A 27,678-nucleotide genomic window follows, 5' to 3' on the forward strand; every position below is an offset into this window, starting at 1 on the left:
GGGCATAAATGTGTGTGTGTTTGTGTGTGTTTAGTGTGTTTAGGCAAAGAGAGGAAGTAGGTCAAGCACGGGGGAAGGGAAGAGGCGGAATTGATGACGCAATACCTTCCCATGAAAAACATAAACCAGATGTGCACCAATAGAGGGAAGAAATTACTCTCTCACACACACACACACACAAACACTGCTCACATGGGCACAAGGGTCACCTTCCTTGTGTGTGTGCGCATGAGGCTGTACCTTGCCCTGGACTCTTCCTTGTGTACTGACTCACTGATAAATGTGTGTGTGTGTGTGTGAGTGTTTGTGTGTGTCATTTATCACACACACAAACACACACACACACACACACACACACACGCATTTGCTTTGGATGCCTGCCACCTAGTCATGTAGCATTAGTCATTGCATCACAGTCAGCCCGTCCCCGCTCCAACACTCCAACCCCTAAGACTGATGGCTCCGATAGCACGAAGGACAGGTTGTCTTCAACAGATTACCAACTCAAAACAACAACGATAAAGACTGTTCTGACTGTTGTGGTTGGCTGCTATTGGTGTTATTCCCAGCAGGGATGAACACACCCCAGGCCTGGAGCTCCAGCTGTATCTGGGGGTTATCAAGGCTGACGGCACGGCAGAGGCCAGGAAACAGGGCTCAGACTGGGGGGAGGGTTTGGTGGGGTTCCAGACTGGGGAGGCTGGTGGGGGACTGAAGGGACCAACTGAAGCCAGGGTTGTGTTCCTATCCTTCGGACCAATGCAATGCTACGATCCAATCCCATGGTCAGGCTCCAAAGAAACAGGATCGGGATAGAAAATGTTATTCTTTTTGGGGTTTTCATTAACAGAACACTGAAGCTCACATTTTAACCGTTTGTGACGAGTAATTTCAGCCAAGACGCGGCCGCTACGTGACCCAGTTATCCCCCTTTGGGCAGGGTGAAGGGTCAGGAGGCAGAATGACCGATGAGACCCGCTGATTGGATAGGCTTAGGTGGAGGAGAGGGGGAAGGGTTTGTCTGTAACACCAGGACACTAATACCAGTGCGAGTGTTGGTTAACCAGTGTGATGTGTTGACTGTCCACAACACGGTGTGTTTCAGAAGATAATCACTAGAAGTAGTGTGAATTGAGACGGAGAAAACTACTGCATGATAAAAGGACATGGCTAAATGTCATTACAGTGTATTAAAGGGTACATTGACACCACGGGCGGCTGGTGGCACCTTAACTGAAATGCTGGAGCGGAACATGTGGAACGATCGCAAACACGTCTCTTCCATGTGCTTGATACCGTTCCARTCACTTCATCCCATAATTGATTATGAGCAGTCGTCCTCTCACCGCCTCCTGTGATTTACAACCTCTTGCCCATATGGGTGCACTGCTTTTGAAAAGCAGTTCACTTTAAATGGGAAAGTGTGTACCCTATGTGGTTAGGGAGGGCAGTTGGATTTGAAAAAGACGACTTTAAAAAAGTAGAAGGGAAAAAATAAAAGTAGGTGAAAGTGGTGAAAAATGGAATTTGCTGTTGCGGAATTTCAGATCGTCTTAATGACTGACCGTTGAGCTCATGAGTTGAACATCCTCGGGGTCAAAGTTCAGACAGTGACTGTTATCAGACAAACACACACCACTGACAGTCAGACTACAGCAGCAGGATCCGAGATGGAAATAGGGAGGGAGGGAAGAAGGGAAAGAGAGAGAGAGGCAGAGAGACAAGAGGCTGGAAGATGACTAGTGTCTGGAAAACTCTATCTCCCTCTCTCTTCCTGTCTCCCATGGTTTCCCATGGTTTCCTACCAAGGCAGCTTAATTGAGTCCAAAACTCACACACCCCGCTTCAGTGACATTGAACTTTTCCCCCAAGCCTGCTCTGACACAGTGACCGGCCATGCAGTCACTCTGCCCCACTCACGTCCTTCAACTGTTGATCAAGCGCTCTCTCTGTGTAAGTGTAGTGGGTGTTGTTAAATGGAGTCACAGCCCCCTTCAGCATAAGGGCTTCCAGTGAAAAGCTTACATGCCTGCTGAGAGAAACAACCTGTTCAATCATGCATATATTAAGTTGTTCTGAAAGCACTCAAATACATGTCTCTCTGGTTGACATCGTCTAATAGGAAAATGATGTCAATGTAAAAATGCAGGGGGAGAGAGGGATCAGAGAGGTGAAGGAGCTTTGTGTTTAGACTATGGGGCAGGAGCAGGCATGTTCCCCTCYACTGTCCCTTCCCCCACRCTGCCTCGGGSGAAGAGAGGAGGAGAAGTAGGGACAGCGTAGGAGGGATAGAGGAAGGAGTAGGTTATAGGGTTAAAAAGGGAGCTGGTGAGAGAGATGGAAGGGACGGAGGATACGGAGTGAACACTTGTGAACAGCCCAGGAAATGGGTGCTGGGCGAAATAAAAAGAAAAAACGATTAAAACACAAAACTACCGTGCCCTGACAAATGTCTGCTTCTATCCTAAACAGCTTGTTCTAAATTCAAATCAAATGTTATTGGTCACACACACATGGTTAGTAGATGTTACTGCGAGTGTAGCGAAATGCTTNTTAGTAGATGTTACTGCGAGTGTAGCGAAATGCTTATGCTTCTAGATCCGACAGTGCAGGCAGCAGTATCCAACAGGTAATATCTAACAAGTCCACAACAAAACCTAATATCTAATAAATTCCACAACAAAACCTAACACACACAATCTAGTAAAGGAATGGGATGAGCATATATAAGTATAAAATATATGAATGAGCAGTGACAGAGCAGCTAAGATGCAATAGATAGTAAAGAATAGATAGTGAAGGATACAGTATACAGTATATACATATGAGATGACTAATGCAAGATATGTAAACATTCTTAAAGTGGCATTATTAAAGTCACTAGTGTCCCATTTATTAAAGTGGCCAATGATATCAAGTCTGTAGGTAGGCAGCCACCTCTCTGTGCTAGTGGTGGCTGTTTAACAATCTGATGGCCTTGAGATAGAAGCTGTTTTTAAATCTCTCTGTCCCAGCTTTGATGCACCTGTAATGACCTCGCTCTCTGGACGGAAGGGGGTGAACAGGCAGTGGCTCGGGGGGTTATTGTCCTTTTTACATTCCTGTGACATCGGGTGTTGTAGTTGTCCTGGAGGGCAGGTAGTTTGCCCCCGGTGATGCGCTGTGCAGACCGCACCACACTCTGGAGAGCCTTGCGGTTGTGGGCGGTGCAGTTGACCTCACCTCCTCCCTGTAGGCCGTCTCGTCGTTGTTGATAATCAAGTCTACCACTGTAGTGTCGTCGGCAAACTTGATAATTGAGTTGGAGGCGTGTATGCCCATGCAGTCGTGGGTGAACAGGGAGTACAGGAGGGAGCTGAGAGCACACCCTTGTGGGACCCCAGTGTTGAGGATCTGCGGAGTGGAGACGTTGTTTCCTACCTTCACCACCTGGGGGTGGCCCGTCAGGAAGTCCAGGACCCAGTTGCACAGGGCGGAGTCGAGACCCAGGGTCTCAAGCTTAATGATAAGTTTGGAGGGTACTATGGTGTTGAATGCTGTGCTATAGTCAATTAACAGCATTCTTGCATAGGTATTCCTCTTGTCCAGATGGGATAGGGCAGTGTGCAGTGTGATGGCGATTGCATCGTCTGTGGACCTATTGGGGCGGTAAGCAAATTGGAGTGGGTCTACAGTGTCAGGTAGGGTGGAGGTGATATGATCCTTGACTAGTCTCTCAAAGCACTTCATGATGACAGAAGTGATAGTCATTTAGTTCAGTTACCTTTGCTTTCTTGGGAACAGGAACAATGGTGGCCATCTTGAAGCATGTGGGGACAGCAGACTGGGACAGGGATTGATTYAATATGTCCGTAAACACACCAGCCAGCTGGTCTGCGCATGCTCTGAGGACACGGCTAGGGATGCCGTCTGGGCCGGCAGCCTTGCGAGGGTTAACACGATTAAATGTTTTACTCACATCGGCCACGGAGAAGGAGAGCGCACAGTCTTTGGTAGCGGGCCGCGTCGGTGGCACTGAAATTCTTCAGAGAATGTAMGGCTACACAGACGTCAGTGGTAAGACGACACAGAGAGCAGGGAAATATGAGTACAGAGAGTCACTGGATCGTGTTGTAGAACTCTTGATTACTAGGCCAAACTATATCCTTACTAGGCTATGGTAGATTTGGCTCCTCTCCCTTTTTAGGCTGGACACATGCCCTACTCTAAAGAGAAACAAGAAAACACCCAGTACACCACCCACACACAAGAGAAGACACACAGAGAGAAGAGACGAGAGAGAGAGAGAGAGAAAGAGAGAGAAGAAGAGAGAGAGAGAGAGAAGAGAGAGAGACGAGAGAGAGAGAGAGGAGAGAAGAGAGAGAGAAGAGAGAGAGAGGAGAGAGGAGAGAGAGAAAGAAGAGAGAGAGAGAGAGAGAGAGAGAGAGAGAGACGAGAGAGACAGAGAGAGAGAGAGACACACACAGTACCAGTTAACAGCTAACCAGGGCCTCAAGTGAGGGAAAGAAAGGGTGAGTGTAAATGTAGCTGTGTGGAAGCTAAGCTACCTGCTGAGGGTTAGGAGTAATGACCKCTCTCACACACACTAATTACAACCTTACAGTACCTATGAATGTCTGGCTTCAGAACAGAAGAAAAGCTAWATGGAGTGTGGAYGAAGACTTCACAGTGGAGGGGTTGGAGAAACTCTGGTCAAAAGTAGTGCACTTTAAAAGCAAAAAGGTGCCATTTCCAAAGCAGACATGGTTAAAGAGCAGCCGTTGCCATGGTTACGTGACAGGAAGTTGAGTATGGCACAGGTACCTTCCAGTACCAAGGATGGTTTCTCTTCGATAAGGATTAATGAAGTTTGAGGAAGAGGCACCCAAACACAACACCGTAGCCAGGAAGGAGAAACCCCCTGAAGAATGAGGGGGTCATCTTTCTAATGTGATTGTTATTGTGTTGAGTATTGCAAGTTTCCTGTTGTCTGAAGAACCAGAATATCCAGTACAGCACCTCACCCTGGAGCTTATTTAAGTGATAATGCCGAGGAATCCGGTGTTTGGAAGATACATTCGCACGTCTCGGGCCAGCAAACCGTGCCAATATATCCTCCAAGCACTGGCATCGGGGGCATTATCGCTTTRATACAACGGGTTYCAAACATATTCAAATAATGATTGACATATTTTCAWTATAAACGTTATTTGGYTTAATTTATTCATACTTCCACAAGATATAGTCCTGACACAAATCTAAAAGGTTGCTACCCAAGCCGGCTGGTTGTACGTTCAATCAGTTCGGTTGGCAGAGACACGACCCAGTCGTTCAGTCTTTTTGTTCTGTATCTATGGACACGACCGAGCCGTTCGTTCTAAATGTTCCATTGCCATACAGGCTGGCAACGTTAGTATCCCTTGCTTGCAAGCTAGCCAACTACGGCTACCTTACTGTCACGTCAAACAGCGCCGCCAGAATAACAGCAAAGTAGCTGCATTTGCGTTTGTTTAAGCTGTTTTCTAGTGACATTTATTTGGATACGTCCATAACAACGAGCTAATGGCCGGCATAGAACAAGTGTCTCTCGTCAGGACACTTGTTCAGAGGAGCTAACCAACCACACAGCTAACACAATCACTTCAAACTGAAAGTGGAAAGACAGCAAACCAAACTAGCAGCAGTTCGTTTCGTTTTACCTGTTTTCTATTGATAGTTCTTTGTGTGTGTGTGTGTGTGTGTGTGTGTGTGTGTGTGTGTCCATAAAAATTATGCTGATTTGTGATTTCGACTGGCTGAGATAAGCTGCCTGCCTGTCTGTCTCATACCTCCACGTGGGACATTACTACATCGTGGGACATTACTATGGGACATCTGGAGAACGAATATGAATACTGAAACAATGTTGAAAATGTCAGAGAGACAGACAGGTTTATACAAATCTCTGCTGTTGAAAGCTAAATGTTAGAATGAAAGAAATGTGAGATAATGTCTAGTTGGTTTTTATAGTAGAGATCAAGTTTACAAATTGCCTGGCTGGGCTGATGAGACAGTGGATTGCGCAGTCAGATGAAACAGAGTAAATAGGCATTTTAACGTCATGGATTTAGCTGGCGGTAACTTGTGGAATAGACACTGGCTGGAATGCGGTTTTAACCAAATCAGCATTCAGGATTAGAACCACCTGTTGTATAAAACAGWATAGCAACATGACATACAGTTGAAGTTGGAAGTTTACACTTAGGTTGGGGTCATTAAAACTTGCTTTTCAACCACTCCACAACCACTCCACATATTTCTTATTAACAAACTATAGATTTGGCAAGTTGGTTAAGACATCTACTTTGTGCATCTACTTTGCGCAAGTAATTTTTCCAACAATTGTTTACAGACAGACTATTTCACTTACAATTCTCTGTATCACAATTCCAGTGGGACAGAAGTGTACATACACTAAARGCCTGTGCCTTTAAASAGCTTGGAAAATTCCAGAAAATTATGTCATGGCTTTAGAAGCTTCTGATAGGCTTATTGACATAATTTTAGTCAATTGGAGGTGTACCTGTGGACACCTCCAATTGCTTGACATCATGGGAAAATCAAAAGAAATCAGKCAAGACCTCAGAAAAAAAATTGTAGACCTCCACAAGTCTGGTTCATCCTTGGGAGCAATTTCCAAATACCTGAAGGTACCACGTTCATCTGTACAAACAATAGTATGCAAGTATAAACACCATGGGACCACGCAGCCGTCATACCGCTCAGGAAGGAGACGCATTCTGTCTCCTAGAGATGAACGTACTTTGGTGCGAAAGTGCAATCAATCCCAGAACAATATCAAAGGAGATGCTGGAGGAACAGGTACAAAAGTAGATATTTCACAGTAAAACTGTGAGTCCTATATTGACATAACCTGAAAAGCCACTCAGCAAGAAAGAAGCCACTGCTCGAAAAAACGCCATAAAAAAGCCAGACGGGGTTTGCAACTGCACATGGGACAAAAGCGACTTTTTGGAGAAATGTCCTCTGGTCTGATGAAACAAATGACTGTTTGGCCATAATGACCATTGTTATGTTTGGAGGAAAAGGGGAGGCTGCAAGCGCAAGAACACCATCCCAACGTGAAGCACGGGGGTGGCAGCATCATGTTGTGGGGGTGCTTTGCTGCAGGAGGGACTGGTGCACTTCACAAAATAGATGGCTTCATGAGTCACGAAAATGATGTGGATATATTGAAGCAACATCTCAAGACATCAGTCAGGAAGTTAAGCTTGGTCGCAAATGGATCTTCCAAATGGATAATGACCCAAGCATACTTACAAAGTTGTGGCAAAATGGCTTAGGACAACAAAGTCAAGGTATTGGAGTACCATCACAAAGCCCTGACCTCAAACCCATAGAAAATGTGTGGGCAGAACTGAAAAAGCATGTGCAAGCAAGGAGGCCTACAAACCTGACACAGTTACCAGCTCTGTCAGGAGGAATGGGCCAAAATTCCCAACTTATTGTGGAGGCTTGTGGAAGGCTACCGCGACATTTGACTGAAGTTGAAGAATTAAAGGCAATGCTACCAATACTAATTGAGTGTATGTAAACTTCTGACCCACTGAGATGTGATGAAAGAAATAAAGTTCTCTGCTATTAAAGCTCTCTACTAATATTCTGACATTTCACATTCTTAAAATAGTGGTGATCCTACTGACCTAAGCAGGGAATTTTACTAGGATTAAATGTCAGGATTGAAAAACTGCGTTTAAATGTATTTGGCTAAGGTGTATGAAACTTCCGACTTCAACTGTAAATGATACTACATCTAAATATCTGCTGTACAGAAATATGATTTGTTCCTGAACACAAAGCGCCTAACATGCCTGGGAGGACTAACTGACGTGACATGCAGAGGGAGGGAAGAAAGAGCTGCGGCATGACAGAAACACACCTACAAATAAACACGTCCACAGGGGGTAGGGCTGGACAGGGACAAACATACAAAAACCACACACGTCAAAGCACATCATCATCGTCATTGAAAAAGCTTGACAGGCTGTCTAATCTATGCAAAGTGCACGGTACTTAACACACTCCATTCATATGAATGTTTCACACACACACACACACAACACCACACACACCACACACACACACACACACACACACACAACACACACACAACACACAACACACACACACACACACACACACACACACACACAAGAAAAAGAGCACAATTCAGTGATGGTCCTCTCCCACGGAAATGATCATCTCCTGAAATGAAGGAGCTGATATCGAACCGGGTTAGGGCAGTGAGTGAATGTGGCGTTGTGAGCGTGAATGTGTGTGCGTGCGTTCACACATGTGTGCCATGTGTGTGTGTGTGTCCCAGACTGTGACCCTCTCTCCCAGCAGACATCACACAGACAGCCCTTTCAGCCTGGCGGGGAGAAAGAGGAGGTGGGGGTGTCGGTCTGTTATGAGGGGCCACACAGGATAAGGCTGCCCTGCCCCAGTGGAGAACAGGCATCACTCTGTCCACGCTCTCTGTTTGACTAGCAGAGCGTGTGTGTGCCCTGTCCTTCATCGGCATGTCCAACCGGCACATACAGTACTGAGAGAGTGAAAGAGGGCTCTATTAAAATAAGACTGCCACCCGTACCCTCCATCTACCCCCTCTTAATACATCTCTGAGCTGAATGACGTATTGCACTTTATGTCCTCTGGCGATCAACTTTCTCAGAGAGAATATTCGCATGACACCACAGGGGAGGTTTCAGTAACCTGGGGTGGGATAACCAAACCTGCATGTCAGGATGATCCTGCTGCCTTTGGCTTCACTTCACTCAACTCAGATCAGTTTAAACCAGTCATAGCGTTTCCACTGAACACTCCTAGACATAATGGGTTATGAATATGTCCACATGTTAATACACTACACAAAACATATCTATAAAAGTATTGTTACTATTCAGACATAGAGATATCCAATCTGCCCATTCAGGCCTATCTCTACTCCCTGACCCCTCCTGTAGCACTTACTCTTTCTAAATATGGTCAGAACAAAACACAGAGGCATGCCTGGCGGGTGGCAGACATGTTGGTTTTGGGCACACAGACGTTCTCTTGTGGGCGGCCGGTGGCTTCAGATTTAGGAATCTTAGACCAGGGACTTCCTGTCATCCGAGTGCCTAGGCAGGGTGAGCTGAAGTAGAAGAGCTGTTAATTGGCTTTCCCTAACTAATCACTGCTATGACCTCACTGACTCAGTAGTGATATGGCTCATTCACAAAAGACACCTTTCTCTGTTCTCTTCAGTAGCTCTAACAGTACGTCTGCGTCTTCGGTGGTCCCCAAAGGAGAATCCTTTTTGGTTCCAAGTAGAAGCCTTTTGGTTCCAGGTAGAAACCTTTGGGTTCTATGTAGAAGCCTTTCCACAGAGTGTTCTACCTGGAACCAAAAAGGGTTCTCCTATGGGGACAACTGAAMAATCCTTTTGGAACCCTTTTTTTCCTAAGAGTGTGGCGATAAAACAACGTTCTCACTAGAGGTCTATCCCTACGGTCTGCACAATGGCTTGATCTGTCGCCAGGCATTCTAAGTTGTTAGTTCCACAGTAGGGCTGTGAAAGAACCGTGAGGACGTCAATCGGAACTTCCCTTCAACTTTTACAATACCACGATGTACGCAGGTTAAAATATACACAGAGATGATAATGACCGAGTATTATAAACCCATAGATTTATGACTAGATCCTAGAGAGTTCCTCCTTTGATCGTCACACAAGACTGCTACCTGATTAGTTTATATAGAACGGTGGGTAGGCTGTATGCAAAATATAAATGACGTCTGTACGTAGACAGGAGAAGATGAATCATGTCTGGAAAATGTATGATAGAAACAAAGCAATATTGCAGCTGTCTGACATTAGACAGGCTAAACCATGGGATTTGCCGAATAAGACAAAAGCAGGCCACAGGTGCATGACAACGGACAACGAACAACGACGTATTCTAGATGTTTGCGAAAAACCCGGACTGTTGGGCTTCGTAAATATTTAGGGCAGAGATACAGTTTCTCTGAGAACTCCTCTGTAAGCAAAAAGCACATCAGTGTCTGTTATCAAGTCTACATGAAGCTTTTCTGCCTAAGTCAGCCAACTGTCTTTCCTATAAGTTGCGTTTGCTACTGTAAGTGTTAGCATCGTGCTGTCGTTTTTCTAAGGACTGATCGGCCCTGGGTATATAAAACATAAAAGAAAAAATAACATCTGACAGTGTGTGACTGTCCTTCAGACTGACTATCTCCTAGCAGTCATCTATGAAGAGCGGATGGGGTTTCGAAGAAGGGAACGCGAGTGGTGTGGATATGTTGTTGTGGAGCGGAGAGGTTATGACTCCCACCTCAAAAAGACTAGTTGCGTTACCGTGTTAAGGAARAAGAGTAAATGTAGACYTGCATGAGTAGCGAAGAGAGCATTGTACCATGCAGCCTCCTCGAATGCGGAGTGTTGCCTTTAAAGGGTGCGTTGCGGACGAGGCGTGATTGGGTTGAATTCCGGCCTTAATAAATCAATAGAAATGGAATGGGATAAAATGATTGTATTTCAATGTAAAGCACAGACGTATGCTCAACGTCCAGTCTTGCTAATGTTGAGTAAACGTTGGTCTGTACCCAGCGGGAGGGACACGCAGGGAGATGTGCCCTCCTCACTGACGGGAGATCCAGACGGAGGTCTCAGAGTTCACACCAATCAGTAACAAGGGAGGTGAGAGCTCTGCTCCGCAGCTGAGAACAGTTTGCATTGTTGTGAGATATGCCATGTCAACAAACCCCTGGGAGAGAACGTGAGAGTGTGTGTGTGTGGGCTTCAAACCCAAGGAATGGAGAGGGGGGGGCGTGGGAGTCTTGAACAAAGACACTGCTCTGTTCTCTTGCCATCTGAGAATATCAACCTTTTCTCCGCACACACACCTATGGACAAACATTAAGAATAAACTACGTGGTGAGTTGATGCCTATTCGGCAGCTAGTTAGCTAGATTATTGATCATGCTACTTTGTATGCGTTGTTTGTTGGCAACCTTGTACTTTACAAAGTTTCTGGAACAGATTCCTGTTGGAACGTTCCACAAATTATACCCACCCCACACACAGCCTGCTACTCACACCCACACAGCCTGCTACTCCCTCACACAGAGGCTGTACAGTTTCTTCTCACATAGCCTGGGATTTACGACTCACACAGGCTGTACGGTTCTGCAGGTCTGTGGACACAGTTCCCCGTTGTGGGTTCAGAACAATGGCTTTGCCGGGGGGCACAACACTGGTGCATGTTCTAGTGCAATGTGTGTTCTGGAGTTAGAGAACATTGGAACTAGGAAGGTGTAGATGGCAGAAGGGTTGGTCCAATACACCGAAACAAGACCAGCATGGTGTGGATTCGCTGTGGTTTTAAGATTCCAYCTAGTACTCTAATCTAGGGCATTGGAAGAACGGGAAATGTAGTCAAGTCACACCAAATATAGACAGCAGAGACAGTCTCAGCCTAGTGTACAGTAAGTGTCTGGTTCCCATCCTGATCCAGCTGCATCCATCATTAACTCTGTCACCGAAAACCGAATAACTTATCAATTAGCCCATCGACCTACCTCACTCATGGTAGGTCAATAAAGYGGCTAATCYTAGTTTGCATTGAAAATAGCACTGACTCAATTGAAATTCCTAACAAAAGAAAATAAACRGGATGGCATATTTTCATTAACACCCCAGTGAAACCTTGAGAACCTTGGTTAACAATCAATAATAATACAAGTGCTATTGACAAGTGTGGCAGTGGAATCATGGTTGGTAGCGTTTATATTTGCCTATCTATAACTTACTGTGCTGTATAAGACATGTTCGTTTTCCCCAGGCTCCGACAGCTCACTGAGATTCCTATCCCAGTGTAAAAAGGACRCAGTACTGTCCAATATTTCCATCCTTGGCAATGCGACCGCTCTGATTCCCAATGTGTCGTTAGATGACAGTTCCCTTGATGATGATACTTTGCAGCGCAGATAGCAAATACACTCCTTCACACACGTTGCAGCGATATCAACCGCAGAATGTTATTTTTTTTTACTCCGTCCACGCAGTTATTTCAACTTCGGTGAAAAAAACGTAGTTATGCAGTTGAGGTAACTACAACGCCGTAATATACGCAGCAGTGCTGCCAACGAAGCAGTTATCTCCGAATTACAATATTAAAGGTGAAAAATAGAGTTAGATGAAGACTGCCCCGTGTTGGGTCTTGTTTATTTTCTTTGCACAGAGTTCTATGGACTTTTTCCTCCTCCTTTTCCTTGATGCAGTTTGCTACCCACACCAGAACAGACCAGACAGGCAGGAATGTGGGTGGGGGCGGGGACAAGAGTAGCGACATCTAATTAGACTAAAACACTATAATGTTTGCATTCCATTTGCGTAGGTTGTATCAAGATAAAAGGGCAACATACAATGCAATGGATACGCAATATCTACAACGTATGTGGAGAAACTGTTCACATGAAAACTTTGCAACAGTTTCAGTCAGAAATTGATGGAGAATTTGTAACTTCCACACTGCGAAAAAAAAAAACACTCCTGTCCATCTGCGTCATACCAATCAAACGAGTCCTATTCTATTCTAGTCTGACCGTCTGTGACTGACAGGGTTCTGCGACCAATCCAAAGCATTTGAGCCCGAGTATTTGATTGACAAGCGAATAAGCCAATTAAATCACATTAACGTACGTTTTGTAACAAATCAGAGAAAGACAAGAATTCTTAATTCTAAACACTGCCTCCCTGGAATGCAAATCAACCAATCAAGTTAAAGCTTTWAAAAAATAAGTGCTTGAGTAGCCAACTTTCTGCTGCAATAACTTAACTTTTTCTGCAACTCCCGAGTGGTCTGCCAAGGAACAGGTCAAAGAGGACATTCTGCTAAGAAACATATTCCACTAATGTGTGGACATTGAAATTAAGAGGCAAAAGTATTGGAAAAAAATGTATATTCTACCAACATGATACATACAAGTACATTAAACAACATGAGTACAAACTTTGCCCAGACAGAATTGAGGTGAGAATCTGGTGATTTCAGGAAGGAGGGGGAAAAAACGGTTTATGGTGGAATGAAACCAAAACTAAACAAATAGTTACAAGTTTCAATCTATCTTTAAAAATAGAACAGAAAGACACGCTGAGAAGAAAACAGGTGGTATAACATTCTATATGAAACTGGCACATAATCCTAGTTTTGGGTACAGCATTATGTTGATGAGAGTCAGTCACACATCACCCATTTATTTCTCTCATCTGTTATTTGGCTTCTCTGGYAAAACAACTYACTCCTCACCTTTAAGGCCGGATCCCTTCGCTCCAACAAGAGTAGCGCAAATGGACGTAAACTAAGATTATACAGTAGTAACAAACATTTTGGGGGATAGAATACATACGTGACCCCATGTTTAGGTATACTCTGGCGCGCTTAGAGAATAAGAGGACTTTAGTAACCATAAGCATGTTTTAGCATGGGCAGTGCCATTGAGGACTTTCACCATTTTGAAGTAGTCAACTGGGTGGTACCTCCTATGGGTTAAGGAAGGATCACAGAATTCCATCAGCCAATGAATTATACTCACAAGCGAACATTCCATAACTACAGGTGGCAGTAAATCTCCAACCTTGGCTTTATACCTGTTCAAACAACACATTCCAAGTGGCAGTATGAACCATTTCAGTTTGTTTACCAACTCATAGAAGTAGTAGAAGAAAATTGACTACTTCAAAATGGAGATGGCCTCAATGGCGCTGCCCGTGCGTTCACGGACGTCATAATGGGACAGATAGTCCTTTATCATTCTCTACAGTCAACAGAGAGGTGTTACACTGTGTCCTGTCCCATTTAGATAGCAGTCACACAGCTTCTTCCACAGTCAGTTAATATATAGACAATAGAGTAGCTACACAGAAAGAGCCTTAGACTTCCTCCTAGATGAAGATCGCCACTTCCCTCATTGATCCCTCCCTCGAATGTTGTCGCTTAAAAACACAATGTTGTCTGTAGAAGGGAAAATAATGACATGTTTTATTGTTARGAAAATATAAAATGTCTGTGAATGTGAAATGTGTCTGAGTGCGTGTTCCCCTCTCTCACCTGCGATGATGGTGGTAGCCTGGCGTTTGACYTTGTTCTTGTCTACGTACTCCCCGTAATCCAACTTCCCCTCCACCAGAACCCTCGACCTASAACAGGGGCACACAGAACCAAGGAATGTGTCACTCATATGTTTCCCGCGGATTGTTATAAGACCAGTTGTCTTTGCAGTAAACACACGGACGATACTTCTAGAAATAAGTAGATGAGACAGAAAAAGTTTCACTCATCACGCTCCTAGTCCCCAGGGAAATAGAAACTAAGCCTGAGAAGTTGACAACCCACAGTATACAGGGTGACACAGAGTGAAAAACATACCCTTTCTTGACATACTGGTAGGCCACATCCCTCAGACCAGGCTTGAAGATGGACACACGGTGCCACGTCGTCTTCTGGCTGACATCTCCAGCGGGGGACGTCTCCACGTCCCCGGAGCGCCACATCTCGTTGGTTGCCATGGAGAAGATGGTAACGGGGTTCCGTCCCTCCACCTGTCTCATGACAGGATCCTGCCCCACGCGGCCCAGCAGCTGAACACGGTTTATCGCTGTGTGTGGGGGGGGAGGAGTACACACGTCAAAGCTAATGGGGGGAAGACAGAGGAGCGGACAGACATCAGATGGTCTGGGCTGTTTGTGTTCGATAGATGAGAAACCTGAGAAAGTGCCCTGACGGTCTATACTCACATCTCTCCAGGATCAGGCTGGTGTCTGTAGACTGGTGTCTGACCAGCTGTCTGAAAACCTSCAGGGAAGAGGCATAAAGACACACTACAGTCAGCCAAGGAGCCACAGCCACAAAAGTACAGTAAAGTAGCGATTAAGGGGGAACAGCTGGACTATTTGTGTTGCAAACTTACCTGTGCTGCTCCGTTTCTCAACATCCTCTTTGTTTGCTGGACGGACTTTATGATAGTAATGTAGACAGACTGTAAGAAAGAGTATCGAGTTGACTTCGTCTCAAGATGAGGATATGAGCATTAGTTAGAGCTTTAATCCTGARTAACAGCCAGCAAGTMACATGGACACAARTACATTGTKTCCATAAAGATKAATTGTATCGCAATATAACCATGTGAAAATGGCTTGCTAACGTTGCATTGTAACCTCTAACGTACTGATGTTACAGWCATYCCCAGCTAACACGCTACATTAGTTGCAATGCGAGTGGATAGATAYATAATAATAGGGCCGAGACATAAACGTCCATAAAAAYTACACTTGTCCTACAAAATGTTTGCATGCTTGTTGTTTATCATCATATATATCTAAGGACATACAGTAAGTTAATTAAACTTACATGATGCAGTAGCCGAAATCCTTCAGTACACGCTGCTTCCGGTCCGTCGCTAATATAAGTCCGTGATTTATTGTAGAAGGCAATAGACAGTTCCGCTGATACTGGMGSCTGGATCAAATACTTTAAAATAAAAACATTTAAGTTGATGATAAAGTATTATATATGTGGGGGACATGACATAACATATAGGTTTTATTTCCAAATAGTATGGATGTTGTCTCCCGCGAAGCTGGACGACACAAGATATAAACAATAGAGCTGGATAGTATCTTTATTTTAGGCCATTTAACAAGGTCGAGTTCTAGAAAACCTTTTGTTACAATCCTTCGCTCACAGAGAGTAAGATGATGATACACAATKAAATCMAAATAAATGCATTCAATTCTGAATCAAAACGAATAGATAATGTGTCTAAGTAAATACTGCACACATGGTCTTACAAATCAGTAGGCCMATATCATTTACTACAGTAATAAGGTACATCTGTGGAACATGCCTTTTGTGGCATTTTTATTCATTTCTAGTGTAAGCTGAATATCCTAGAAAGTGAGATGTGCAGTACCTTAAATTCATTCATTTTATTACGACCAAACTGACCATTCTGACTGCCATTACATGACAGTTAACCTGAGAACAAGGCCGTGTGTAGGAGAGAAGAGAAGAGTGAGAWGCCTCGCGTCGTACATCTCACCAAGTGCAAAGACATACACACAAGTACGTACAGTAATGTACCCACACAGGAGGGAAACTTCTAAGGTCCTTCAGAAACCACACACCACTCAGACAAAGGCACACTTTCCCAGAGCAATGTCTGTCAGAGTGTTTAATAGAGTATATGTCCAGTTGACCTTCCTCTGTGACCCAAATCGTCCTCCAACGACCCAAATTAAGAAATACAGTGTGATTGTAGATGTATTCTCATATCTCACMACCCACATCTRACATGCACAGGGCCCACTTTAAGTCCCGACCCATAGTTTGTGAAACCCTGATATACAGTATAATTCTAAAAACATACGAGAATAAGTACGTCTGTCTATGAATCAAGGAAATGCATGTAGTGTATGTGGTCAGGAATTTTGTGTGATGAGTCCCAGCAGTTGAGAGATGAGGCGAAAGCAGGCTGGCTGATGGGGTAGTCGGGGGGCAACTTCTCCTCTACACAAGGCAGCTTCACATATTACCTGCAAGAGAATACCATACCAGATGGAAGATATATGCAATACCATAGTTTGACTAGGTAGGTGTATACAGTGTATGCAATACCATTACCCTTGAGCTGGATAGTGTCATACAGTGCCATACTATATATATATACTGTATATACATAACCACTCCACAAATGTCTTGTTAACAAACTATAGTTTTGGCAAGTCGTTAGGGCATCTACTTTGTGCATGAACAAGTAATTGTTCCAACAATGTTTACAGACAGATTATTTCACTTATAATTCACTGTATCACAATTCCAGTGGGTCAGAAGTTTACATACACTAAGTTGACTGTGCCTTTAAACAGCTTGGAAAATTCCAGAAAATGATGTCATGGCTTTAGAAGCTTCTGATAGGCTAATTGACATATTTGAGTCATTGGAGGTACCTGTGGATGTATTTCAAGCCTACCTTCAAACTCAGTGCCTCTTTGCTTGCATATGGGAAAATCAAAAGAAATCAGCCAAGACCTCAGGAAAAAAAATTGTAGACCTCTATAAGTCTGGTTCATTCTTGGGAGCAATTTCCAAACGCCTGAAGGTACCACGTTCATCTGTACAAACAATAGTACGCAAGTATAAACACCATGGGACCATGCAGCCATCATACCGCTCAGGAAGGAGACGTGTTCTGTCTCTTAGAGATGAACGTACTTTGGTGCGAATCAAGTGCAAATCAATCCCAGAACAACAGCAAAGGACCTTGTGAAGATACAAAAGTATCTATATCCACAGTAAAATGAGTCCTATATTGACGTGAAATGCCGCACAGCAAGGAAGAACCCACTGCTCCAAAACCGCCATTAAAAAAAGCAAGACTACGGTTTGCAACTGCACATAGGGAAAAAGATGGTACTTTTTGGGGAAATGTCCTCTGGTCTGATGAAACAAAAATAGAACTGTTTAGCCATAATGACCATCACTATGTTTGGAGGAAAAAGGGGGAGGCTTGCAAGCAGACGAACAACATCGCAACCGTGAAGAACGGGGGTGGCAGCATCATGTTGTGGGGGTGCTTTCCTGCAGGAGGGACTGGTGCACTTCATCAAAATAGATAGCATCAGGAGGAAGGAATATTATGTGGATATATTGAAGCAACATCTCAAGACATCAGTCAGGAAGTTAAAACTTGGTCGCAAATGGGTCTTCCAAATGGACAATGACCCCAAGCATACTTTCAAAGTTGTGGCAAAATGGCTTAAAAGTGGCCATCACAAAGCCCTGACCTCAATCCTATAGAACATTTGTGGGCTGAACTGAAAAAGCGTGTGCGAGCAAGGGGGCCTACAATCCTGACTCAGTTACACCAGCTCTGTCAGGAGGAATGGGCCAAAATTCACCCAACTTATTGTGGGAGGCTTGTGGAAGGCTATCCAAAACGTTTGACCCAAGTTAAACAATTTAAAGGCAATGCTACCAAATACTAATTGAGTGTATGTAAACTTCTGGCCAACTTGGAATGTGATGAAAGAAATATAAGCTGAAATAAATCATTATCTCTACTATTATTCTGACATTTCACATTCTTAAAATATAGTGGTGATCCTAACTGACCTAAGACAGGAAATTTTTACTAGGATTAAATGTCAGGAATTGTGAAATACTGGAGCTCCTGGAGAGCAGATAAAGGCTCTCCAGACTGATGCCCTCCTCAAGCAACTCACCACTCAGCTGGCAGAACAGGTGGGCTGTATGCTCCCAACTGCACACCGACAGGGGAGAGTGTGACCATGGAACAACATGTTGGAACAGTATCTGATGGAGGAACAGAATCAGGGCTGTCTTTCATTTGGGCAACAAAACAAGCGTTTCTTATTGGACAAGTTCAGGTAGTACCTTCCCATTTTGATCAGTTTTCTTCCGTTTTGTGTCAACTGAACATGACCCTGATGGGAACACCAACAGCATCTGATTTGGGGAACAGTATTGGAAAGTACCTAATGGGGAGGGGGGGTGTTTCTGTGTTGAGGTGTTCAACATGACATTGCATCTCCATCTGTAGAGGGGGGTCCAACAGCAACGTCGACCTCTGGAGGAAAAACAACAACATACACACACGTTARTYCAACATTATAACACACACACACACACACACATACACACAGTGAACGACTCACTATAATGTAACTGTTCCAGGAGCTTTGCAGGTGCAGGTAGATCCGAGACGTAGGCGACACAGCGTACAGATGCAGCTCTGCCTCTCTCTCTCCCCCATCTTCATCCTTCTCTCCATCCCTCTCTCTGACCACCCTCTCGCTCTCTTCAGCAGGTGAGCCAGCACCGAGCCTCTCCTCCAGGCACAAAAAGGGCCTCCGGGGGCCTCTGGGTCCGGAGAGTGGAGGGCTGGGGTAACTGGATGGGGTAGATAGGGTGTTCCTACTGGGGAGACAGAGAGATGGTACAGTCAGTGTGACTGTGTCAGAAACACCCCCAGACACCTTACCTAGTCAAACACACACAATTTGAGCCACATTACACAACTCAGAGTAAGTTGTACTTTGGTAACGTCTCGTGGCCCGTGGCAGGACAGCAAGGTCATGCTGTGTTAGCCCACCAGYGGGCAGAGTGAGAGTGCAGTGAAGATGGAGGATATTCCCCTGGCACAGAGAAACAGCTACCTAATCCTGACCTGGAACCTTGACAAGGTCACTCACTCAGTAAGCCTTTCTCTCTCTTTCTATCTGCCCTTCACTTCTCTCTCTTTCCTTCAACTCCCTGCGAAGTCCCCACTGAGAGAAGGAGGAAGAGATAGAGGATATAGCATCTTAATTTGAGCCAGTTTGCTACAGCAGGTAAATAATCCTGCAGCAACAAGACATTTTTGTTATTATGTGTTTTATAATTAATTGTCATTTTTTGTAGGGATTAATACATTTTTCGTAAGGGAAAATCAAGTCTGAAATTTTAAAATGGAAATTACGAACTTCAGGAGCCTTTAATTTGTTGTATTTTACCCCCAATGATATCCAATTGCGATCCTCTCTCATCGCTGCAACTCCCTAACGTGCTCAGGAGAGACAAAGGTCAAGTCATGCTTCCTCCGAAACATGACCCCCCTAATGACGCTTGTTAACACCCGCCCGCTTAACCCGGAAGCCAGCCCACCAATGTGTCGTTCAACTGACGACTGCAGTCAGCCTGCAGGCGCCCGGCCCGCCACAAGGAGTCGCTAGAGCACAATGAGCCAAGCAAAGCCTCCCCATCCAAACCCTCCCATAACCKGGACAACGCTTGGCCAATTGTGGCACGCCCTATGGGACTCCTGGTCACGGCCGGTTGTGACACAGCCTGGGATCGAACCCAGGTCTGTAGTGACGCCTCAAGCACTGCGAGGCAGTGCCTTAGACCGCTGCYCATCTCGGAGACTCATGAGCTTTTTTAAAACCTCAAAATACACTACACACTTTACATTTTGTGCATTGCATCTGTATTTAGTTCCTTTGTCTAAGTACTACAATACAGGGTTAGCTGTTTTTGCAATTTGATCAGTAACTTACAGTATTAATCAACAGTATGATACTGTATAAACTAAATACAGTGGATTATCGTAGAACGCACAGTAAAATACAGTACATTTGTTTTACAGCACACTGTAAGACTTTTCTGTAACTTCGACAGTAATACACTGTCGAATGCACAGTAAAATACCGTAAATGTGTTTTACAGTAATCATTATGGTGCATTGTGAGAAAATGTTGTGGCTGGGGAAAGAGTCTCTGGTTCATTAACATATTTTAAGGCGTGCCTTGTAAGAGGCCATATTTGTTGCGCCCGTGAGTGAGAATGCTATACCCCCACAGAATATGGTAATATATTGTGTTGTAGGAATTCTACAAACGTTGTCCTGAAACTCAACAGTAACTTACTGGCAAATTGCTGCCAGTGATTTACAGTCATTCAGAATACAGTACCATACTGCACTTTTGGAGTGCCAAAAACCTTTTGAATACTAGTTGGAATGCATTAACATATTTTGAGACTATTACTGCATGGAGATACCGTGATTAGGTCAGTAATATATTGGCGCTATTCAGAAATATCTTGTTGTAATTACAATTATTTTGACGACCAATGTATCCATAATTACAACAACATTTTCAGTAACGATTACAGATTTCTTTTACTTGCTATGACTGAGATATATATATATATACACACATATACACACACATGAATCAAGCCACATATAAGGTTGTCCTGGAAGAAAACTTGCTTCCTTCTGCTCTGACAATGTTCCCCAACTCTGAGGATTGGTTTTCCCAGCAGGACAATGCTCCATGCCACACAGCCAAGTCAATCAAGGTGTGGATGGAGGACCACCAGATCAAGACCCTGTTATGGCCAGCCTAATCTCCAGACCTGAACCCCATTGAAAACCTCTGGAATGTGATCAAGGGGAAGATGGATGGTCACACGCCACCAAACAAAGCTGAGCTGCTTGAATGTATGCGCCAGGAGTGGCATAAAGTCATCCAACATCAACGTGAAAGACTGGTGGAGAGCATGCCAAGACGCATGAAAGCTGTGATTGAAAATCTGGGTTATTCCACCAAATATTGATTTCTGAACTCAACACTTCCGTGTGTTGTGTCATGCTGATAGCAGCACCTTCATGGCTGTTACATCTTCTGATGATTACTGACACTGTTCAGAGACTGTCTCACAGCTCAGTGGATGGGTGTGCCTGTTAACGACCTCCCAGGTGACAGAGTGTGTGACAGAGAGAGAGAGAGAGAGAGACCTTCCCAGAGTTAGACGGAGACACCCAGAGGCACAGGAAGAAGTTTATGCACTGAGCCTGTTAGGACACATGAGAGACCATTCCACATGCACACTGGTTCTGGTTGTCCTCTGTGGATCCAGGACAGGGAGAGAGCACTCACATGTGCATGGACACACAAGAATGGACAGACACACACTGCTTAGACTAAGAGCACCTTTTAGTCTGTACTGTATGTTGTGGATGCTGGCCTTTAAATGTGTATCTGTACCTGAATGTGACGTATTTTGTGCTATGCACGTCTGACCTAAATTGTTGCGCATGTGTAAAAACTCATTACTCTGGTGCACATTAAACAGTCATGAGCCACATGAGCAGCCTGAGCACCCCACCTAGCAGCCTGTAGCAAGCAGCCTGGAGAGTCTCAAGTAACCTGTCTCCTCTTAGCAGCCATACTCACATTACACCCTGCAGGACCAACCTGGCCTCTATCRCTGCTCCAACTCCTTCAAAACCTTCAGCATTATCTCCACCTCCCTCTCTCCTCCCTATACTGCCTCTCTCCAAGCCCCTTACATTCCCCAGCAAGGGGGAGTCAGGGAGACAGACCTGAGAGGACGACACGATACTGTCACCRATTCCTGTAAAACACAGCTTTTGTCCTTCAGCAAGGATCCAAGAGAGAGAGAGAAAGAAACACACGTCTTCACGCAAACTTACTCAGATTCACTGTTGTCTTAGTTTTAACCCCGTCTAGTTCACTTCCCAGATTAGTCTGTCGTCATGTTTAGTGCTTTCCCTGGTTAGTCTGTTCTTATGTTCAGTGTACTTTTATATACTTCATTTTTTAAATGTGGGATTTTATTACTTATTTTTCTTTTTTTACTTGCTGATTACCTCTCCATGTAAAGTGACTTTAATTATAATAAATATTAACTTCTCCTGATTGTAAGACAACAGACAGCTGCTGCTAAATTGTTTGCATAACAATCTCTAAATATTGACCCAGTTCCTAAGCAACTGGTGCTACATACAGAGACACACCCATCCACAAAGAGAATGGCAGCAGGCCAACCACAGAACATACAGTGCATTAAGAAGGTATTCACACCTTTTGACTTTTTACACATTTAGTGATGCTATAAAGTGGGATTTAAATAGATTTCACTGTCATTCTTTTTGCCAATGATCCACACACAATGTCAAAGTGAAGTCAAATTATATGATTAGATAAGTATTCAACTATTCAACCCCGAGTCAATACATGTTAGAATCCCCGTTGGCAGCGATTACAGCTGTGAGTGTTTGGGGTAAGTCTCTAAGAGCATGAATGGCATACCTGGATTGTACAATATTTGTCCATTATTCTTTCCTTTTTTTATTCAAGCTCTGTCAAGTTGGTTGTTGGTTGTTGATTATAGCTAGACAGTCATTTTCAGTCTTGCCATAGATTTTTAAGCCGATTTAAGTTAAAACTCTAACTAGCCAACTCAGGAACATTCAATGTCGTCTTGGTAAGCAACTCCAGCGTATATTTGGCCTTTTGTTTTAGGTTATTGTCCTGCTGAAAAGCTAATCTGTTTCCCGGTGTCTGTTGGAGAGCAGACTGAACCAGGTTTTCCTCTAGGATTTTGCCTATGCTTAGCTCGATTCCAATTTTTTTATTTTTTTAACTCCCTAGTCCTTGCCGATGATAAGCGAACACGTAACATGAAGAGTGGTACTCAGTGATATGTTGTATTAGATTTGCCCCAAACATAACACTTTGTATTCAAGACAAAAAGTTCATTTCTTTGCAAGTTTTTTGCAGTATTACTATAGTGCCTTATTGCAAACTGGATGCATGTTTTGGAATATTTTTATTGTGTACAGGCTTCCTGCTTTTCACTCTGTCATTTAGGTTAGTATTGTGGAGTAACTACAATGGTGTTGATCCATCCTCAGTTTTCTCCTATTACAGCCATTAAACTCTGTAKCTGTTTAAAAATCACCATTGGCCTCATGGTGAAATCTCTGAACTGTTTCCTTCCTCTCCGGCAACTGAGTTAGGAAGGACGCCTGTATCTTTGCAGTGATTGGGTGTATTGCTACACCATCCAAAGCGTAATTGCTCACTGTCTGCTTCTTTTTTTRCACCCACCTACCAATAGGTGTCCTTCTTTGCAAGGCATTAGAAAACCTCTCTGGTCTTTGTGGTTGAATATGTGCTTGAAATTCACTTAGAGATAATGAATGGTATGAGTGTACAGAGATGGGGTAGTCATTCAAAAATCATGTTAACCACTATTATTGCACACAGTGTGAGTCCATGCAACTTACTATGTGACTTGTTCAGCAAATGTTTACTCCTGTACTTATTTAGGCTTGCCCTAACAAAGGGGTTGAATACTTATTGACTCAAGACTATTTCAGCTTTTCATTTTTATATTAATTTGTAAACAAATATGAAATAAACATTCCATCTTTGACGCTATGGGGTAATGTGTCTAGATCAGTGACACGAAATCTCAATGTATTTAAATTCAGACTAACACAACAAAAATGTGGAAAAAAATTCAGGGGAGAACATAGTACTGTAGTTTCATATAGGCACATGCAGCTTCTATATGTCACGGTTGCAAGTTGCCTATGGCTAAACACATCCCCACCTGCCCTGCGCAAACCACACGAGACGTCTCTCTAGCTATATGTGTTGGCCGTGGTGATGCAGCTCATGTACACATGTCACATACTACCACTGAAAAAGGCTTAGAGAGTACAGTAAGCAAACCAGACTATCTGTCTCATGATGGTCCATGGCCTGTGTTTGATTGACAGARTGACTGTCTCCTGTAACAYTAGGATAATAGGTTCTCTCTGTATAATGTGGAAAAGGCCCTCTAGCCAGGGTCAGCCTGGAGATAAGGCCATTTCAAAGGGGACCGTAAGGCAGGGGACTGARTGGGACTGAATGGGGCTGAGAGGGGCTGAAGAGCATCACGGATGTTGAATGGGAATGGACAGTAGATCTCATCTCATGGGGACAGTCTCTATCTGGGGGTTCTGAGCGGGTAGACAGGAGATTACCACCAACACCTGGAGAGAGAAAGAGACAGAGGGAGCGAGAGAGAGAGAGAGAGAGAGAGAGAGAGAGAGAGAGAGAGAGAGAAACTCCCATATCTACTGGGTGAAATTCCACAGTGTGCCATCACAGCAGCAAGATTTGTGACCTGTTGCCACAAGAAAAGGGCAACCAGTGAAGAACAAACACCATTGTAAATACAACCCATGTTTCCTTCCTCTCCTGCGCCAACTGAGTTAGAAGGACGCCTTGTATCTTTGACGCAGGTTGATAATGGGTCCATGTATTGCTACACCATTCCAAAGATTGCGAATTGACCTCACTGATCTGCTTCTTTTTTTCCACCCAACCTACCAAAAGGTGTGCCGTTCTTTGCATAGGCAATTAGAAACACTCTCTGGTCTTTTCGTGGATTGAAATATGGCCTTGCTTGAAATTCACTTTAGCAAGATAATGAATGGTATGAGTGTACAGAGATGGGGTTAGTCATTCAAAAATCATGTTAACCACTATTATTGCACACAGTGTGAGTCCATGCAACTTACTATGTGACTTGTTCAGCAAATGTTTACTCCTGTACTTATTTAGGCTTGCCCTAACAAAGGGTTGAATAACTTATGACTCAAGACATTTCAGCTTTTCTTTTTTTATTAATTTGTAACAAATTGAAAATACATTCCATCTTTGACGCTATGGGGTAATGTGGTCTAGATCAGTGTACACGAAATCTCAGATGTATTTAAAATTCAGACTAACACAACAAAATGTGGGAAAAAATTCAGGGGAGAACATAGTATTGTAGTTCATATAGGCCATGCGGCTTCTATATGTCACGGTTGCCAAGTTGCCTATGGTAAACACATCCCACCTGGCCTGCGCAAACACACGAGACGTCTCTCGTAGCTATATGTGTTGGCCGTGGTGATGCAGCTCATGTACACATGTCACATACTACACTGAAAAGGCTTAGAGAGTAAGTAAGCAACCAGACTATCTGTCTCATGATGGTCATGGCCTGTGTTGTGATTGACGAGACTGACTGTCTCCTGTAACAATAGGAGTAATAGGTTCTCTCTGTAATAATGTGGAAAAGGCCCTCTAGCAGCAGGGTCAGCCTGGAGATAAGGCCATTTCAAAGCGGGGACGTAAGGCAGGGGACTGACTGGGACTGAATGGGTCTGAGAGGGGCTGAAGAGGCAGTCAGCGGATGTTGAATGGGAATGGACAGTAGATCTCATTCATGGGGACAGTCTCTATCTGGGGGTTCTGAGCGGGGTAGACAGGAGATTACCACCAACACCTGGAGAGAGAAAAGGACAGAGGGAGCGAGAAGAGAGGAGAGAGAGAGAGAGAGAGAGAGAGAGAGGAGAGAAGACGAGAGAGAAGAGAGAGGAGGAAGAGAGAGAGAGAGAGAGAGAGAGAGAGAGAGAGAGGAGAGAGAGAGAGGAGGAGAGAGAGAGAGAGAGAGAGAGAGAGAGAGGAGAGAGAGAGAGAGAGTATGAGAGAGAGAGAGAGAGAGAGAGAGAGAGAGAGAGAGAGAGAGAGAGAGAAGAGAGAGAGAGGAGAGAGAGAGAGAGAGAGAGAGAGAGAGAGAGAGGAGAGAGAGAGAGAGAGGAGAGTGTGTGTGTTTGTAGGGGGACAGGGAGAAACATTGATGAGACCCTGTACTTTTATTTTAACTGGGAAACAGTTGTAGAACTCGGCCAGAATGGGAGACAGAGGAGGTAGACTGAAAAGAGAAAGAGGAAGGCAGATGGAGGCTGAGAAGAGAGAGGAAAAAGAGAGGGGAGAGGGTGTGTGGAGAAAAGAATGTCTATGTTTTGGAGAACAGGCCTTTGGGAATGTAGCACCAGTGATGTGTCAGGAGAGATAATGTGAATTCCTTTACAATTCTCGCATTGAGAGTTAACCTGATGAAGTCATGCTCTTTCTGCCTGTGTGTGTGGTGTGTGTGTGTGTGTGTGTGGTGTGTGTGTGTGTGTGTTGTGTGTGTGTGGTGTGTTGTGTGTTGTGTGTGTGTGTGTGTGTGTGTGTGTGTGTGTGTGTGTGTGTGTGTTGTGTGCCTAAGCATCGCACTTAACCCTCCGAGCCTTACACAGGGCAGGGACAGAGAGACTACCTCTATGTTAGCAAACATACTGTCTGTCAATGCTATAGTGGGTTAAGAAGTTTACAGCAGAGGGATGTGAGGATTTGACGGGGCAGAAAGGCTGGAGTATGACAGACAGAGCAGCACTGTAATGGAAAACTGTAATTTTATGGTCAATTTGAGCTATTTATCATCAGTAAAATACAAATGATGGTGCATTGTGGGAAAGAATTGCTGTATTTCGAAAGGTACTGTAATTCCACCACAGAATACGAGCTCCAAAAACCTTTGAACACTAATGGGTGCATAGTTTTTGTTTCTGATCATTATCATATTTTCAAACGTTTCGGGTAGCCTTCCACAGCTTCTTTTTCAGTTCTGCCCACACTTTTCTATAGGATTCAGGGCTTGTGATGGCCATCATCCAATACCTTGACTTTGTTGTCCTTAAGCCATTTTGCCACACTTTGGAAGTATGCTTGGGGTCATTGTCCATTTGGAAGACCCATTTGCGACCAAGTTTTAACTTCCTGACTGATGTTTGTGATGTTGCTTCAATATATCCACATCATTTTCCTGCCTCATGATGCCATCTATTTTGTGAAGTGCACCAGTCCTCCTGCAGCAAAGCACCCCCACAACATGATGCTGCACCCCCCTGCTTACGGGTTGGGATGGTGTTTCTTCGGCTTGCAGCCTCCCCTTTTTTTCCTCCAAACATAACAATGGTCATATGGCCAACAGTTCTATTTTTGTTTCATCAGACTAGAGGACATTTCTCCAAAAAGTGTGATCTTTTGTCCCATGTGCAGTTGCAAACCGTAGTCTGGGTTTTTTATGGCGGTTTTGGAGCAGTAGCTTTTCCTGCTGACGGCGGCCTTTCAGGTTATATTGATATAGGACTCATTTACCCACAAAATAAAAAAAAAAATCTACAAAAAAAACAATAAGCACACAAATATAAAAAAAAAAAAAAAAAAAAAAAACAACACACCCACCACATAATAGAAAAGAAAAACTCAACACATAAAAAAAAAACAAAAAAAATAAAAAAAAAAACACACACCACAACCACAAACAAATAAAAAACTGTGGAAATTAGTTACTTTTGTACCGTTCCTCCAGCATTTCACAAGGTCATTGCTGTTGT

At 44.0% G+C, this 27,678-nt stretch overlaps 2 protein-coding genes across 2 annotated transcripts in view; both read right to left on the reverse strand.

Annotated features, from left to right (window-relative positions):
* The window catches only part of LOC111951321 (cyclic AMP-responsive element-binding protein 3-like protein 2), a 30,212-nt gene extending 17,324 nt beyond the window's left edge, over window positions 1–12,888 (reverse strand). The window contains exon 1 of the mRNA XM_023969378.2: window positions 11,851–12,888. Coding sequence (XP_023825146.1) covers window positions 11,851–11,949 — 99 coding nt within the window. The 5' untranslated portion in view covers window positions 11,950–12,888. The remainder of the gene's footprint in view (window positions 1–11,850) is intronic.
* A 97-nt stretch (window positions 12,889–12,985) lies between these two features.
* LOC111951323 (single-stranded DNA-binding protein, mitochondrial-like) lies at window positions 12,986–15,532 on the reverse strand. Its single transcript, XM_023969381.2, has 6 exons — window positions 15,450–15,532; window positions 15,010–15,078; window positions 14,837–14,894; window positions 14,469–14,697; window positions 14,151–14,239; window positions 12,986–14,054 (listed from the first exon to the last, which is right to left on the reverse strand). Exons 2-6 carry the CDS (start codon window positions 15,031–15,033, stop codon window positions 14,008–14,010), a joined length of 447 nt encoding a protein of 148 aa, XP_023825149.1. The 5' UTR covers window positions 15,034–15,078; window positions 15,450–15,532; the 3' UTR covers window positions 12,986–14,007.
* Window positions 15,533–27,678: the final 12,146 nt, after the last annotated feature.

This window comes from Salvelinus sp. IW2-2015, linkage group LG24 (assembly GCF_002910315.2).
Source record: "Salvelinus sp. IW2-2015 linkage group LG24, ASM291031v2, whole genome shotgun sequence".
Taxonomy (NCBI): domain Eukaryota; kingdom Metazoa; phylum Chordata; class Actinopteri; order Salmoniformes; family Salmonidae; genus Salvelinus; species Salvelinus sp. IW2-2015.